General features: G+C 50.6%; 1 protein-coding gene across 1 annotated transcript; it reads left to right on the forward strand.

Moving 5' to 3' along the window:
• Positions 1–383: 383 nt before the first annotated feature.
• LOC122374374 lies at positions 384–18328 on the forward strand (the record flags this gene model as incomplete). The annotated part of the gene is made up of 4 exons (XM_043353081.1): positions 384–544; positions 1275–1419; positions 2383–2593; positions 18173–18328. Coding segments are annotated over exons 2-4 (510 nt in total), but the record flags the coding sequence as incomplete, so codon positions are not given.
• Between the last annotated feature and the right edge of the window lie 337 nt (positions 18329–18665).

Below are 18665 nucleotides of genomic sequence, written 5' to 3' on the forward strand. Positions count from 1 at the left end.
AGACGTCTGTGCCATTTCAGGCTGTTGCCTGTCATATAAAGTTCTAAAACTACTACCTTTGGTCCTAAATGGTGGGCCGGTGGCTTAGTTAGAATCAACATCGAGTATGTCCGCTTCAGTGATGGGCTAGGCGGGTAAAATTGCGGTACAGCCTAATTCGACTTGCGATATCACAAGACCCAGCAGCCCAGCGTGCTGACAGTTGGTGGGCCACGTGCAAAGCTGAACACTGCCAGACCGGACAGGATTCACATATGACTGTGTGCTGAGGAGGATCGGAGTAATAATTTAGTCCATAGATCCGTTGTGGCAAGGTAGCGAAAATACCTTCAACAACGTGATCTGTTTTGAAGTTATTTACTACCTACTTTGGTGCCATATCTGCTACCAAATTTTGCGCCATTTCTAAAATAAGCGGCGTTTGCGACGCAGTCAATCTTTCGCAACGATACCGTGCGTAACGGCAACGAATGGAAAGAAAAAGAAAAAATACGGAATACTGATAAGCTAAAAGATCTATAAAATATCTGTAAATAGGTTATAGGTATGTGACCTGTCGACCAGTGATTTTATATACCTTGGTGTCGACATTCTGTTACCATAAGGTGGGGCTATTTGAGACAGCATTTAAAATTGTTATAAAATAAAAATAATTTGAAATTTATGCTTAATTTTTGCTCAGGCGATTTACTGCTCGATTCCACACCTCCCTGAGCAAAAATATCACGCCAAAATCAAACGACCTCCATTTTATAGTGATTTTAAATACTGTCAAATAGCCCCACTTTACACTCAACACAACAGTATTGGTATGAAAACAGTATGAACAGTATGAAAAACATTCAATATCAATGTATCATGTATTACAGATTAAAAGTATTAAATGTATAGGGATTAAATGTATTAGAGATTAAAGTTAAGTCAATGTCATGTGATCCTAGCAGCTATATACATTTTTCTACCCATTTTTCTGCTCAAACTATGTAGTTGACTGTTGTGTTGTGTTGTGACCTTACCTTACCAAAATTCTGTATTGGTAAGGTAAGGTAAGGTGTAGCCGTAGAAATAAAGACGGCTGTTACACTTGAAGCTCGCCTCAAGCCTGAAACTGTCAACATTGTTTGTGGATGGCACTTCAAATTATCAGTTAAGAAAGCACAGTTAATTGATGATTATGACTGTCAATGTCATTTTTCCCATGACCTTTGTTGCTTATATTTTATAATTTATGCATAGTGTTTTGATATTTCCATTGCTGTTTTTTATTTCTGCAGAAATGGCCACAGCAGGTGCTGAGGACCTGCTCAGCGAGGCGCAGTTCCTGGCGCTGCAGGAGGAGAAGGAGCAGCTGATCAAGGAGCAGAAACTGCTCAACATGGACATCAGGGCCATGAAGCTGGAGATGACAAAACGCTCAGGGTGGGTCGGCTGTAATCAGTGGATGGCCTGTTCCGAGGACACTTTTATCACCAGAAACATTGCTGACTGTGGTTGAGATTATCCATAGCTGGCCATATTTTATGTATGGTTCAGGACTTCAGGTTCATATTGTAACTAAGTGATCAGTGGCTGACAACATAAATGATTAAGGACAAAATTGATTAAAAGGAGTACATTCTCCCCATGCAGCCTTTCATGTCATTTTTGTCTATTTTGGCTTCAAGTACCTACAGAATGATAGTGCAAGTTGAAAGTCATCAGCTGGATGTGCTCATGATATGTGTAAAAGGTTTAATTGGCTGAATTTTAGAGGTTGAAGCTGCAGGTGCAGCACCCCATCTGTAAAACACAAAACAGGAACAAAACTTACAATAATCATTTTGCAAGTGGCAAAGGTATGCAGTGGTGATTACTCACAAGTAGCATGCATTGTGAATAGGCAAATAATGGGTAGACAAGATGAAGTTATCCTACAACAAAGCTCAGAAATTAATTTGCCAAGTAGATACTGAGATATCAGCCTCTCAAAAGTGGGACCATGGCTGGTCGCTCATTGTTTAAAAAAATCTGTTTATCTATGGAGACTGCAGCTGCATCGCTGGTGATCATATGACCATACTTATTGTACACTGGTGTGGCGCCCTCAGCGTCCAATTCCTCTGCGGTAGTGACCCTCGCTGTCCTCTCTTGCCACCCCAGTCATGAGCCGGTGCCTGGGGAGCCGAGCTCTGGCCGCAGTGACCCTCACCATCCGACCCTTCTGCGGTAGTGACCCTCTCTGCCCTCTCCCGCCGCCCCGGCAGTGAGCCGGCGCCTGGGGGACCGCGGGCTGGCTGGTAGTGACCCTCGCTGTCCTCTCCCGCCGCCCCGGCAGTGAGCCGGCGCCGGTGGAGGCGCGCGCTGGCTGGTAGTGACCCTCGCTGTCCTCTCCCGCCACCCCAGTGAGCCGGCGCCGGTGGAGGCGCGCGCGCTGGCCGCCGAGCAGCGTCTGGCGCAGCTGTCTGCCGAGCTGACGGGTCTGCAGCTGGAGGAGGTCAGCTTCCATCTGGTCTCCGCCGAGGAGGGTGTCACCGTCACCCGCTGGAGGGTGCGCGCCGTCAGTGAAGACGCCAACGCAGAGATACTGCTCCACTACGACACCACCAAGGACGAGGTGAGTGGACAGCCCACATGAATTAATTGTGCCTTACCTCTCCAGTCGCTCACATTCTCTTAGCCTGTTCGTATCTCGAACCGAATCGGACACGCTACCTCGGCTACATCGCTCCGGCTACCACCGTCCGCTTCCTGCTGCCGGGTGACGTGTCAACCCAGGTTCTATTTATCTGGGGACATGTTTTGTTGCGTCGTTCCGGTCAACTTCTATGGGCTTTGCTCGTACTGTTTTCACGTTTTCTATTCTGTCTACTCCCATGAGTTCTCATGTCTAGTTGTTTATGACAACCCATTCGTTTTATTACCGTAATGCTGCCGGCGCAAAATCCAGTAGCCCCAAAGTGACTCAGACTGTTGATCCGCCGCTCCGCCCGGCAGCACTCTAACGTGACGTGCTCCGGTCCATATATAATATCCCAGACTTTCCCTGACCCCTGACCCGCCGCTCCGCCCGGCAGCACTCTCACGTGACGTGCTCCGGTCCATATATAATATCCTAGACTTCTGTAAAGTGTGCGTTAGTTATTCGCAATTAGTTCGTAGTCTAGTTATACCTGCGTGGTGGCTATAATTCAATTTCGCATTTTCAACGCTTATTACCTTTACTGCTCTCCGCCCGCACTCAGCTCACCGCAGCTGACCCCGCGGTCGGCCCAACGACGCGTCATAGTTTATCCATGTGTGACTCATTGTCTCCAGCCCGCCACGACGGTGCCGCTGAGTCGCGCCAGCCTGACGCCCGCCATCCGTCATTCATGCCGGCCCGCGCAGAATAGTGACCTGGTTAATGTCCACCAATGCTTCTGACGCGCTTCTTAGAACGATATCGTGCTACGCCCCCCTCAACCACGGTGCCAGCGCGTGACGATTGGCAACTCATCTGACACGTGTCTTCTGAGAGCTACCAGAGGGCCGAGGGGCGGTGACATAGTAATAACCAATCACAAGACGAGTCTCAAAGCGAAAATGTTTTAATCCAATAGCGGGCCGTCACGCAGGATAGTTTTATACTCTAGTATGTGGTAGGAACTAGGTCGGGGTGAGCCGAGCCGAGAGCTCCCCGGCAAAGGGAATGGTAGAAGACCTAGAGCCATCATCGGCGTAGGACGTGTTCTCTCTCGCTCGAGGAGACCTCCGAGCTCCACAGCCGCTGGACGCATACCATCTGCTCCGCGTGCTTGTGTAGAGAAGACCCCCGGCCGTCACCCACGCCGGACGTGTTTCTGCATCGGTCTCGACCGACACCGTAGCTGACCATCTGTTGATGTTGTTGATTTTCCCTCCGGCCGCGGGTGGCCCCGCGGCGTAGCCTCATCGGCTCTGGAGGGCCCTGAAGGCGGCCACCAGGGCCGCCACCACGTCACTGCGCCAGACCTCGTCGGGTGTTGGTAGGATGTTCCCTACGGCCGGGATTTTGAGGCGAACACCCATCAGGCCCGGGCACGTGAGCAGGATGTGCCGGGGGGTGTCCGCCTCTTCGCCGCACAGCGGGCACCGGGCGGCCTCGCATAGCAGGTCCCGGCATTGGGCGCAGGCGGCTGAGGGGCTCCGGCCGATGGAGTGCAGGAACTGGGTCGATCCACTCCAGTGGCCAGTCCGGATCTGGTGGACATCGATGGCTGTCCGCCGATCCAGGCCGGAGACCGGGGGCGGGTATCTCGTACCCATCAGCTCCCGGTACCAGCCGGTCGCCGCTCTGCGTGTCGGGTCTGGGTATGACGGTCTGTCCCTGGCCGCCTGGTCCCTGGCTAGACGGGCCGCAGCCTTGTAGACGGTGTTGACGTCGATGGAGGCGATTTCTTGATCCAGCGCCGCCGCCTCCCCCGCCAGCACGTCCGCCGCCTCGTTGCCTGGGATCCCACAATGCGATGGGACCCACTGCAGCGTCACGTGGCGGTCCGGTGTGGCGATTTCCAGCAGGCGGCTCCATATCTCCGCCCCCTGGACCGTCCTCTGGGCCGAAGGCCCCTCTCTCAGTGCAGCCAGGGCAGACTGTGAGTCGGTACAGATTATTATTGGCAATGTGTCGTCACGAGGGTGTGTCGCCAGATGTTCCAGGGTCATTGCGATGGCCAGCATCTCCGCCCTGAAGCTGGAACAGAGCGCTCCTGCGGGCCTTTTCAGCTCAGTGCGGTCATCATCGGCGTGGACGACCAGCGCGCCGGCCCCTCCACAGAGAACGCCTCCAGTCGCCGACCCGTCGGTCCACACCCAGGTCGCACATTGGGTCAGGGACGCCAGGTGGTGTAGGGCGGCTTCCTTCTTCGTGGAGGCGGCAGTTCCGGCTGGGAGCCCCGCTCCTATGTCCAGGTTAAAGCTGATCGTGCCGGTCGGTTGCCAGGGCGGGGGGCGCACGGGGAGCAACGGCTCCACCGGTGGCTCCACTCCAAGGGTCCGCCACACCTCCCGACCCAACTGGCGCCATCCGCAGACGGTCTTGAGGCGCCGCGGTGGGTCCGCCACGGCCAGTCGGTGTAGCGGGTCCTCCTCGGGCAGTGCCATGGCCTTCGTCAGCATCCTCGCCGCCAGTGCTGTGCGGCGCGCCGCGACCGGGGCCACGCCGGCTTCGGCCATTACTCCATGGATGGGGGCCGACCCGATGCAGCCCGTTATGACTCGGGCCGCGGCACGCATCTCGCGTTCCAGAACTTCAATGTTAGTCCTGGCGGCCGCCGGCATCCAGGCGGCCGCCGCATGTTCGATGGCTCCCCTAACGTAGCCGTTGGCGACGGCTCGGAGTTGTCTCTCCTCCAGGCCCCAGCTGCGACCGGTGATTCGTCGTAGTTGAGAGATGCGAGGGCGGACGCGGCGGCGGAGGTTCCTGCAGTGGGGGCCGAACCCCAGAGTCCTGTCCAGCGTTACGCCGAGTAACTTCAGTTCAGGGCCTCCTTCCACCGTCTGGCCCGCCACACGGATGCGGCAACCGACGGCGTCCCGGTGGCTCTGAGACAGAACTAGAAGCTGGGTTTTCTGGCCCGCCACCTCCATCTTGTTCTCCCGGGCCCACTTGACCAGGGTATCGGCCGCTCGTTGTGCCCGCTCCCGCGCGACTTCAATCGTGTTACCCGAGCACAGTGTGGAGGTGTCGTCCGCAAACATGTACGGAGTAGTGCCCGGCAGGGCTCGGAGGGTCATCTCGCTGTGTTGTGCTCGTGAAACAATACACCTGGACCGGCAGAGCATCTCTTCTGGCAAGGGCTGACAACAACACCGGCGCGCCCCGCCCTGGGCACGAGAAACCGCCGTGTTACATTGGTGCCGCTGACGTCGGATCGAACCTGCCGAAGAAGCCGTCTTCTCACTTCCATCTCCTTCTTCGTGCGCCGACTCTTCAGTCCGAACTCTGTCGCTGACGAACTCTGTCGCTGACCAACTCTGCCGCTGACGAGCATCTATACAACGCTGCTGCGCTCCAGCTGCTACCAGCCAGCTCTCACGGCTACTACATCTGCCGACACTTCACTGTGAGCCGCTGAACAATAGCGCTCCAAAAGTGAGTACGCCAAAGCTCGGCACCGTTTATCTTAATCAGTGCCAGCTCAAGGTACAAGTACCCGTACAAGTACCAGTCATAAAGGGCTCTGAAGTCGAACTGTACCAGTCAGGCCCCAATTTGCCCGAGTATACGGCAGCCATCTCAACCAGCGCTCGATCTAAGCCGCTGATAACTCCAACCGACCGTCTCTCGTCATCGAGACAAAGTTTAACAGGAAAGAGAGTTCAACTCGCGCTCTCCAACGAGGTCAACTGACGTCATCAGAGAGGTCAACTGACGCTCTTCTTCGAGGCATCTTCATCGAGTGACTTCAAAGGCGCTCCACACCCAGCGCTACAACCAGACTCTCTCGCGCGTAATCGAAACAGTCCGCCCGGCGCGTATAGTGAGAGTGATAGTTAACGGAGTGAACGAGCCATCTTCGGTGACGCCAACAAAGGTACGTCTCGACATCTCCCGAGTGGCACTGGATTTTAATTTTACTTTTGCAAACTAAAAGATCAGCGTAACGTAAATGGTTCACTTTATGATTTTGTATTTTTGGCTCTCAATCGCGTCAATCATGGCTCAATCCAACTCGTCCCGCCTGCATGCTCCTGGTTCTGAATCCTCCAAATCCTCGGTGAAGGTAACAAGGAAAAATACCAGTGTTCCCCAACGCCAGCCAGCAAAGGACCGAGAGTTATTAAGAATAAACCCATTTGGCGACAAACTAGACTTATGGCGCGCAGAAATAAACAAAGCCGACCTCTTCGATCTAAGTTCTAGTGAACGAGCCGAACGCCTAGAGCTATTATCAATCATTAACGAAAGAGACACTTATCTTGGACGAAAGGATTACGAAACCCAACAGCGACGCGTCAATCAAGCGCCCACTCAACCGGACCCTAAATACCCAGATCTTGAGAAACTCAGATTCGTGTGATTAGGTACTCCGAAAAGCACACGGATGACGGAATTAGTGCAGTTGATGACTACGCCTGAAACAGGATTACGATGTTTAGAGAAGCCCTTATGAGGTTGCAAGAGTCTCTCTTTAGGTCGGCATTTACCTAAGAGAGGAACATATATTAATTGATGGCCGAGCGCGGTCAAGTCGCGTAAGGTAACTGATGTTGGTCTGCTTTTCTGAGTAAAGCCAACAAACGTATTAGACAGGTGCACTGCAAATTTTCAGAACCCTTCAGCAGCAATAGGTGACACCACAGTATCTCACCGCAGTTACCGGACAGTGGAGAGCATGGGCGTTATCGCTGCCACAGAGGCTGCACGATTAGGTCTGAGGTCTCGAGCCTCTCGAAGGGTTGTGTACGACGGAACGTACACCAGAGCTGCGTAATAGAAGATACAAATGTCTATTTTTTTATGAGTGCCCTGCAATCGAGAGACGAAGGTGCAATCTGGAACAGATTGTCTGGCAGTTTAGCTAGCAATCCAAATGACGTTGACGTTCAACAGCCATTTGCCGTGATGTAGCACCATGACTGAGGTGACTCATCGGATTGTTACCGGAAGCTTCCGAATACTTAGGCTGGAGACTTCCAGTTTGCGGTTAACTCGCGTTTATTTTGGTGGCTAACTTCCTTACACGCGTGTAGCTGCCCACCAACTTTTACCCGGGGACTTCCATCCGCGGTTAACTGGTGGGTAGCTACACGCGTGTAAATATTTAAATGCCGACTTACACGCCAGTTTAAAGGGCTTCCCGATCAGCTGATCGGCCGATCAGCTGATCGGGATGCGGCGATCAGCTGGTCCAATGAACAAGTGCGTAATTCCGTTATTAATGGGACCGGTGGCCCCCAATCAGCGTTTTTACACATGCAATGAGTACAGCCGTAACAATGGGATGTGGTGATGCATTAACCTAACCAGAACAGCGTTTGAAGCCGTGCCAATCAGCATTAATAATGCTAATCACCTTGTGTTATTTCACTCTGTATGGCCGACCGCCAGTCTAATGCATGATCTTGCAACAGCCGTATCTCAGATTACTCGTCTGCCCTCGTCGGTTCGTCTCCGTCACCCCCGTCCCCACCCCCGCCCCGTCACTTCACCGGTGAGGAGTCGTCGGTGTCCAATTCAATGCCACACAAAGGACGATTATCACCGAGTGATCAGTTTAATATGTGCGTGTCGCGGGGGTGGCTGACGTTCCAACGGCGCAGGATCCGGTCCACCACCAGTGCCCATTTGCTGCCATTTAAACCGCTAATGGTTCTTTTTGGCCGTCCTTTTCATATCTCTCCAGAGCTGTGTCAGCTGTTTCTAGTCCCATTTTTCTTCTGACCTTGCATTACAGGCTGTAACAATGTTCTTCCAAGACCGTTTTCGTTCTTCATTACTCCTTCCATCGTGTCGCTTATTTTCGATGACTTTTACTTCAGTCTTCATTACATCGGCTAACAAATGCATGTCTCTACTACTGAAATTTCTGCTCCTCTTCTTCCTGTCCATGGTTGTTGACCGGACACTCGTATTGCTTCCACTGAGCTGGTCCTCGCCCCACTGACACGTAACGCGAAGTGCGACGACAGGGGCCCGACACTAGCCGGCTGGCTCGACGATCACGTTATTTCGGATGCGATACGAATCCCATCTCACTATCCCGAAGATTACGAAATAGCAGCTGGTGGCAAGGAGATAGGTGCGATGGAAATAGACTAATACCTCCGTATTTGAAAATTGGAGTCCTACATCCTCAATTCTGTCAACTCAAATATTGCTCTGATTACTCATGTATGACTTGACGAAAACATCTGGATACTTGCAGTGATGAAATACGTAATTTGTAACCCCTCAACAAGCACAGAGGCCAGTTTAACCAACAGAAAAATAGCCGCCTGGCGGAATTTTTTGCCTAAAGACCGTTTCACATATAACGGAGTGTAAACGCGATAAGCACGTCAGCAGATAGGGCTTTACCGCTCTCGATCCGTATGTGAATCGGCCTTTAGGCGAAAAATTCCGCCAGGCGGCTATTTTTCTGTTGGTAAAACTGGCCTCAGTACTATGAAAAGGTGACCTCAAATTCGTCTAATCTTAGCAGCCGAACGGCTAGGCCGAACTGGCTGAAAAAGCCAGAACTAGATGATTGCACTATTGTCTATCACTTGCACATAAAATTTGCACAGAAATAAACTTTTAAAACCCCCTAAGGACCAAAAAAAGCACCACCGAAAAGATACCCGCGAACTTAATACATGGGGTGGCTCGCGTGTAAGTTCGTTCGCTAACTTAGCGAACAAACTATTTACCCGCAGATGGAAGTCACCGGGCAAAGTTACCCGCCGACTTAAACGCGAGATAAACGCCAACTTACCCGCAAACCACTTACACGCGACTTACCCGCGTGTGGAAGTCTCCAGCCTTAGTTTTTTTTTTTACTGATTGGCTTTCCCTAGCCTGATGTAATAAACGGTCGTTGTGGTGGAGACCGTAGGAGCCACTACGATGCATTGGTCGTTGTGATTGGGACCATAGGTGTCACAACGGATGCATTGTGGATGGATGTTTTTGAGAATGAATGCTGCTGCTGATAATAACGAACACGCCTATGATTACTAAAGGCCATATCCTTGACTGCTACTATGCTTTTGCGCTAACCACTACTGCTCTCGCTGCCTGACTACAAACCGTTCCTCCCTTGGTCCTCCCAGCTTCCACTTCTCAAGACTATCACGAGCCAGCCATAACTTGACGAGTGTCACATTGTGCTCGGCCCGCTAGCAGAGTCGGCACGTGGTAACTGTAAACGATGCACCGGCATCACTCAGCGCTCAGTCTACAGGGTGTCCCATAAGTTCGTTCTCACATTATATTTGCATGTGAAACAGAGTACATTGCGTTTTGATATATTTGTGACCCCTCAATGTGCTCCCCATTTAATAGGCAAACACATGAACACATGCTGCGGCATGCCAACCGGCATGTTTGGCTGCATAGCAGGCTTAAAGTTAACGCAGACTGACTTGACATGCGCCGTGAGCTCCTCGAGGCTGGAACAGCGCTACGCTTCGACGAGCCTAATTTTCAGCACAACCAACAAATTTTTATGAAATTTTGATCCGATGAAGTGCCTGGCATGTGGTCTTGCCACAAACGCCTGTCACAGTCTCCTTGCACCGCTTTTAAGCTTTGCTTGACCTGTGCACTGATGCACTGTTTTGCCTGAAGATGGGCCTACGACCTCCGGATGCCATTTTCTCCTCTATAAATGTGTTCATACTCGCGGTTCGAGTTCAGCTTGAGGGTTGAAACTCCTCCTAGATATTCTTGGGAAAGTATTATGCTTCCCAAAGCTGTTTCTGGGACACCAATCGCAACCTGGTCAGCGTCTGGACGCCTATAAACCCACAATACCGTGACCTTGGCCTTTCGCATAGGAACATAACGGGACGAAACGGAGGCCTCCTCCTTCGCCCTTATGGGGTTGTTTTCCGGTTTGGACGGGTGTTTCGTCTCGAACGTGGACTAGTTAGTCCAGATGACCTGGTTGATGTCCTCAGCCCTTTAGTTTTTTTAGCCTCAGGCATAACGAAACTCATGTTTGGCCATTTTAAGACGTTTTTGACTGTTTTGAGCCATCCGGTAAGCAAAGCTTAAGTCATCTTGAGCTATGTATCCCGAAAGAACACTTTTAGACAGCTGGTAATCCATCCTGAAAAGTCTGCTTACCAACTTTCTAACCCTTTGACCTTTTTGATGGCCACTTTGGCGCCACACAGTTTTGGCCACATGGCTCACTCCTGAGAGCTGACAAAAAGAGGATAAACTTGCAATGATTGACTCCCGATAAATCATCGGTGTCACTTGCTGACTGTGCGTCCAGTTAGCGATGGACATTGTCTACAGACTGGTAGGCCTCAATCACCCTTAATCGTCGCGAATGGTCACGTGCTGACTAAATACCGAGACGTACCCGTATTGGAGACCTCTATGTTGCGGCGTTAGTCGTCTGTGTAGGAAACGGCTCTCTAGCAAAAACTATTTTGTCTACAGAAATTAGTTACTGTGGAGCATATTTCTACCAGCCATGGCAACCACGTAAGCTCAGTAACGAACCAATTTCAGCGTGCCTTTAAGCAAGAGAGCCTAAAAACGTAAAATTTAAGTGAGAACGAACTTATGGGACACCCTGTAGTGCCACAACGGATATGCCGTGACGGGCCACGTATGGCCAGGCGTGAGGTCTCTTTGTTCCTCTTTCCCCAGTGTGCGTGCGAGTGTTTGTGTATGCACGGCGCCGAGCCTGCATCACAATGGACCGAGGAACTATCCGAATCACCGTATGATTCAGTGTTCCTTACCGAGCGCAGACGTGCACAACCAAGCGAAGTGCCCCCGCGCACCAGCAATCCGGGTCACCAGTTGACTCGACGGCCCACGATCCGGGTCACCGCCGAAATGACTGACGTCATGGACTACGATAACCGTTTTCGTGGACCGCAGCGAGTGCGCTAGTGACGTTCAATGCGTTCATCCGGCAAATTCCCGCCCTCCCCCCCTGTGTCGTGTTCTTGTCGCGGATGTGTTTGTGTTCTGCGTGTGTCTCCACCGCTGTGTCCTTCGCCCTTCAGGCGTCGGCCTCTGCTTTGTCCTAGCCAAAGCTCTTGCCATGGGTGGGGGAGGTGATAAAGTGTGCGTTAGTTATTCGCAATTAGTTCGTAGTCTAGTTATACCTGCGTGGTGGCTATAATTCAATTTCGCATTTTCAACGCTTATTACCTTTACCGCTCTCCGCCCGCACTCAGCTCACCGCAGCTGACCCCGCGGTCGCACAGTGATGCAAATGGGGTTCACGAGTGGCCATAAATACCCAAAAGTCAAGTTTACCAAATCGAGTTAATTGCGATATGGCCGAGTATACAAATGTTTTGGGCATCTGAAATCACATGGTTTTCATGTTTTTGTCAAAACCGGCCTCGTGTATAATCGTCAGAAGTCGTGACATTTTCACGTCTGTCAAGACAGCCTCAGATTCAGATTCACTTTCAGAATCACATTCGGACCCCCTTAGATTTTCATAAAAACTGGTCCATGGGTACAGTTTTGGGCGCTGATTCCAATGGTGAAGTCTGTTCTTCGCCACATATTATACTTTGGCCCCTAGAGGCATTCAAAGTTTTATTTGGGGGGAAGGGGGACCCCCTTAGATTTTCATAAAAACTGGTCCATGTGTACAGTTTCGGACGCTGATTCCAATGGTGAAGTCTGTTTTTCGCCACATATTATACTTTGGCCCCTAGAGGCATTCCAAGTTTTTTAGGGAAGGGGGACCCCCTTAGATTTTCATAAAACTGGTCCATGTGTACAGTTTTGGACGCTGATTCCAATGGTGAAGTCTGTTTTTCGCCACATATTATACTTTGGCCCCTAGAGGCATTCAAAGTTTTTTTGGGGAAAGGGGACCCCCTTAGATTTTCATAAAAACTGGTCCATGGGTACAGTTTTGGACGCTGATTCCAATGGTGAAGTCTGTTTTTCGCCACATATTACACTTTGGCCCCTAGAGACATTCAAAGTTGTTTTGGGGAAGGGGACCCCCTTAGATTTTCATAAAAACTGGTCCATGTGTACAGTTTCGGACGCTGATTCCAATGGTGAAGTCTGTTTTTTCGCCACATATAATAATTTGGTCCCTAGAGGCATCCAAGTTTTTTAAGGGGAAGGGACCCCCTTAGATTTTCATAAAAACTGGTCCATGGGTACAGTTTTGGACGCTGATTCCAATGGTGAAGTCTGTTCTTCGCCACATATTATACTTTGGCCCCTAGAGGAATCCAAAGTTTTTTAAGGGAAGGGGACCCCCTTAGATTTTCATAAAATTTGGTCCATGGGTACAGTTTTGGACGCTGATTCCAATGGTGAAGTCTGTTTTTTCGCCACATATTATACTTTGGCCCCTAGAGGCATTCAAAGTTTTTTGGGAAGGGGACCCCCTTAGATTTTTTATAAAAACCCAAAAAAAACTTTGAATTCCTCTAGGGGCGAAAGTATAATGTGGCGAAAAACAGACTTCACCGTTGGAATCAGCGTCCAAACTGTACCCATGACTGTAACCATGGACCAGTTTTAATGAAAATCTAAGGGGGTCCCCTTCGCCCCAAAAAACTTTGAATGCCTCTAGGGCCAAAGTATAATATGTGGCGAAAAAAGACTTCACCATTGGAATCAGCGTCTAAAACTGTACCCATGGACCAGTTTTTATGAAATCTAAGGGGTCCCCCTTCGCTCCAAAAAAACTTTGAATGCCTCTAGGGCCAAAGTATAATATGTGGCGAAAAACACTTCACCATTGGAATCAGCGTCAAAAACTGTACACATGGACCAGTTTTTATGAAAATCTAAGGGGGTCCCCCTTCCCCCAAAAAAACTTTGAATGCCTCTAGGTGCCAAAGTTAATATGTGGCGAAAAACAGACTTCACCGTTGGAATCAGCGTCCAAAACTGTACACATGGACCAGTTTTTATGAAAATCTAAGGGGGTCCCCCTTCGCCCAAAAAAAACTTTGAATGCCTCTAGGGGCCAAAGTATAATATGTGGCGAAAAACAGACTTCACCATTGGAATCAGCGTCCAAAACTGTACCCATGGACCAGTTTTTATGAAAATCTAAGGGGTCCGAATGTGATTCTGAAAGTGAATCTGAATGCCTCTAGGGGCCAAAGTATAATATGTGGCGAAAAACAGACTTCACCATTGGAATCAGCGTCCGAAACTGTACACATGGACCAGTTTTTATGAAAATTTAAGGGGGTCCCCCTTCGCTCCAAAAAAACTTTGAATGCCTCTAGGGGCCAAATATAATATGTGGCGAAAAACAGACTTCACCGTTGGAATCAGCGTCCAAAACTGTACACATGGACCAGTTTTTATGAAAATCTAAGGGGTCCCCCTTCGCCCCCAAAATACTTTGAATGCCTCTAGGGGCCAAAGTATAATATGTGGCGAAAAACAGACTTCACCATTGGAATCAGCGTCCAAAACTGTACACATGGACCAGTTTTTATGAAAATCTAAGGGGGTCCCCCTTCGCCCCAAAAAACTTTGAATGCCTCTAGGGGCCAAAGTATAATATGTGGCGAAAAACAGACTTCACCATGGGAATCAGCGTCCAAAACTGTACCCATGGACCAGTTTTTATGAAAATCTAAGGGGGTCCGAATGTGATTCTGAAAGTGAATCTGAATGCCTCTAGGGGCCAAAGTATAATATGTGGCGAAAAACAGACTTCACCATGGGAATCAGCGTCCAAAACTGTACACATGGACCAGTTTTTATGAAAATCTAAGGGGGTCCCCCTTCGCCCAAAAAAACTTTGAATGCCTCTAGGGGCCAAAGTATAATATGTGGCGAAAAACAGACTTCACCATTGGAATCAGCGTCCGAAACTGTACACATGGACCAGTTTTTATGAAAATCTAGGGGGTCCCCCTTCCCCAAAAAAACTTTGAATGCCTCTAGGGCCAAAGTATAATATGTGGCGAAAAACAGACTTCACCATTGGAATCGGCGTCCAAAACTGTACACATGGACTAGTTTTTATGAAAATCTAAGGGGGTCCCCCTTCCCCAAAAAACTTTGAATGCCTCTAGGGGCCAAAGTATAATATGTGGCGAAAAACAGACTTCACCGTTGGAATCAGCGTCCAAAACTGTACCCATGGACCAGTTTTTATGAAAATCTAAGGGGTCCCCCTTCGCCCCAAAAAAAAACTTTGAATGCCTCTAGGGGCCAAAGTATAATATGTGGCGAAAAACAGACTTCACCATTGGAATCAGCGTCCAAAACTGTACCCATGGACCAGTTTTTATGAAAATCTAAGGGGGTCCGAATGTGATTCTGAAAGTGAATCTGAATGCCTCTAGGGGCCAAAGTATAATATGTGGCGAAAAACCGACTTCACCATGGGAATCAGCGTCCAAAACTGTACACATGGACCATTTTTATGAAAATCTAAGGGGGTCCCCCTCCGCCCCAAAAAACTTTGAATGCCTCTAGGGGCCAAAGTATAATATGTGGCGAAAAACAGACTTCACCATTGGAATCAGCGTCCGAAACTGTACACATGGACCAGTTTTTATGAAAATCTAGGGGTCCCCCTTCCCCAAAAAAACTTTGAATGCCTCTAGGGGCCAAAGTATAATATGTGGCGAAAAACAGACTTCACCATTGGAATCGGCGTCCAAAACTGTACACATGGACTAGTTTTTATGAAAATCTAAGGGGTCCCCCTTCCCCCAAAAACTTTGAATGCCTCTAGGGGCCAAAGTATAATATGTGGCGAAAAACAGACTTCACCGTTGGAATCAGCGTCCAAAACTGTACCCATGGAACAGTTTTTATGAAAATCTAAGGGGTCCCCCTTCGCCCCAAAAAACTTTGAATGCCTCTAGGGGCCAAAGTATAATATGTGGCGAAAAACAGACTTCACCATTGGAATCAGCGTCCAAAACTGTACCATGGACCAGTTTTTATGAAAATCGAAGGGGGTCCGAATGTGATTCTGAAAGTGAATCTGAATCTGAGGCTGTCTTGACAGACGTGACATTTTCTAGGTCGTAAAATGACAGTCAGACACTCGCATGTTCAAACGCCGCTGGTTTGCGTTCATTTCGTACAAATTGAAAAAATTATGCATGGGAATGATCCCCAAAGCCTTCTGCTTCTAATGCTGGGTCACAAAAAGCCGTATCTCATTCGCTTTGGTGGTAATCTGACTATTTATCATCATGTTGCAATCGCAGTTTTTTGCTAAGAAAAAAATGCTTTCGTTTCACCTACAGAACTTTCACCACAGTGTGTGCCCGTTAGTCCACCATACCATAGCGTTCCCTAATCATTTCTGAGTCACATCGTGAAAGAATTAAGGCGCTAGCACAGGGCTAACCGGCGCTACAGAGGTTTTTGTCCGGGCGGTCGGGTGCCGCAGTGGGCGCGCAGTTGGGCGGTGGGTGCCGCCGCGCGGCGTCCGGGCGCGGCGGCGCGACCGCCCGGGCCGCCCGCTGCGCCGCAGCACCCGACCGTGCCGGACGAAAACTTTTGTAGCGCCGGTCAGCCCTGTGCTAGCGCCTTAATTCTTTCACGATGCGACTCAGAAATGATTAGGGAATGCTATGATATGGTGCACTAGCGGGCACACACTGTGTGAAGTGCTGTAGTTAATTGAAAGCAAATCTTTTTGGTAAAAAACTGCGGTTGCAACATGATTACAAATAGTTAGTTCACCGCCATACCAAAATAGATACGGCTTTGTATGACGTGGCATTAGAAGTAGCAGGTTTCGGGGATCATTTTCATGTATAATTTTTGCAGTTTGCATGACATGAACGCACGCTAGCGGCACTTGAATTTCAAGTACCCGACAGTCAATTTACGACATCGAAAATGTCTCGACTTCTGACAATCCTACACGAGGCCGGTTTTGACAAAAACATTAAAATCATACTTTTTCAGACACCCCAAACATTTGCCTGACTGACCATATTACGATTTATTCGATTAAGTGAACTTGAATTTTGGGCCTTTTTCGTATTTATGGCCACTCGTGAACCCCATTTGCATCACTGTGGGTCGGCCCAACGACGCGTCATAGTTTATCCATGTGTGACTCATTGTCTCCAGCCCGCCACGACGGTGCCGCTGAGTCGCGCCAGCCTGACGCCCGCCATCCGTCATTCATGCCGGCCCGCGCAGAATAGTGACCTGGTTAATGTCCACCAATGCTTCTGACGCGCTCCTTAGAACGATATCGTGCTACGCCCCCCTCAACCACGGTGCCAGCGCGTGACGATTGGCAACTCATCTGACACGTGTCTTCTGAGAGCTACCAGAGGGCCGAGGGGCGGTGACATAGTAATAACCAATCACAAGACGAGTCTCAAAGCGAAAATGTTTTAATCCAATAGCGGGCCGTCACGCAGGATAGTTTTTATTCTAGTATGTGGTAGGAACTAGGTCGGGTGAGCCGAGCCGAGAGCTCCCCGGCAAAGGGAATGGTAGAAGACCTAGAGCCATCATCGGCGTAGGACGTGTTCTCTCTCGCTCGAGGAGACCTCCGAGCTCCACAGCCGCTGGACGCATACCATCTGCTCCGCGTGCTTGTGTAGAGAAGACCCCCGGCCGTCACCCACGCCGGACGTGTTTCTGCATCGGTCTCGTAGTTTCTGCATCGGTCACCGTAGCTGACCATCTCGCTGTGTTGTGCTCGTGAAACAATACACCTGGACCGGCAGAGCATCTCTTCTGGCAAGGGCTGACAACAACACCGGCGCGCCCCGCCCTGGGCACGAGAAACCGCCGTGTTACACTTCCCCTGACTGTTGACCCGCCGCTCCGCCCGGCAGCACTCTAACGTGACGTGCTCCGGTCCATATATAATATCCTAGACTTCCCCTGACCCGCCGCTCCGCCGGGCAGCACTCTAACGTGACGTGCAGCTCCGGTCCATATATAATATCCCAGACTTCCCCTGACCCGCCGCTCCGCCCGGCAGCACTCTAACGTGACATGCTCCGGTCCATATATAATATCCTAGACTTCCCCTGACCCGCCGCTCCGCCGGGCAGCACTCTAACGTGACATGCTCCGGTCCATATATATAATATCCTAGACTTCCCCTGACCCGCCGCTCCGCCTGGCAGCACTCTAACGTCACGTGCTCTGGTCCATATATAATATCCTAGACTTCCCCTGACCCGCCGCTCCCGCCCGGCAGCACTCTAACGTGACGTGCTCCGGTCCATATATAATATCCTAGACTTCCCCTGACCCGCCGCTCCGCCCGGCAGCACTCTAACGTGACATGCTCCGGTCCATATATAATATCCTAGACTTCCCCTGACCCGCCGCTCCGCCCGCAGCACTCTAACATGACGTGCTCCGGTCCATATATAATATCCTAGACTTCCCCTGACCCGCCGCTCCGCCCGGCAGCACTCTAACGTGACGTGCTCCGGTCCATATATAATATCCCAGACTTCCCCTGACCGGCCGCTCTGCCCGGCCACTCTAACGTGACGTGCTCCGGTCCATATATAATACCCTAGACTTCCCCTGACCCTCCGCTCCGCCCGGCAGCACTCTAACGTGACGTGCTCCGATCTGGAGGTGGAGGAGTTCACTCCGTCGCTGGCACCTCTGATGGACGTCGCGGGGGAGAGCCCTCGGGACGCGCTGTTTGGACTCTACCAGCTCGGACGGCTGGTCGCCGAAGGAGAGAGGTCAGTGGGGAGGGTGAGGGCAGCGGGAGAGAGAGAGAGAAAGAGCGAGAGGAGAGAGAGAGAGAGAGAGAGAGAGAGAGAGAGAGAGAGAGAGAGAGAGGAGAGAGAGAGAGAGGTCAGTGAGGGGGTCAGCGGGAGAGAGAGAGAGGTCAGTGAGGGAGGGGTCAGCGGGGAGAGAGAGAGAGAGAGAGAGAGAGAGAGAGAGAGAGAGAGAGAGAGAGAGAGTCAGTGAGGGAGGGTCAGCGGGAGAGAGAGATTAGTGAGGGAGGGTCAGCGGGAGAGAGAGAGGTTAGTGAGGGAGGGGTCAGCGGGAGAGAGAGGTTAGTGAGGGAGGGGTCAGCGGGAGAGAG

The sequence above is a fragment of the Amphibalanus amphitrite genome, unplaced genomic scaffold (genome assembly GCF_019059575.1).
Source record: "Amphibalanus amphitrite isolate SeventyFive unplaced genomic scaffold, NRLGWU_Aamphi_draft 001649F_arrow, whole genome shotgun sequence".
NCBI classification, from domain to species: domain Eukaryota; kingdom Metazoa; phylum Arthropoda; class Thecostraca; order Balanomorpha; family Balanidae; genus Amphibalanus; species Amphibalanus amphitrite.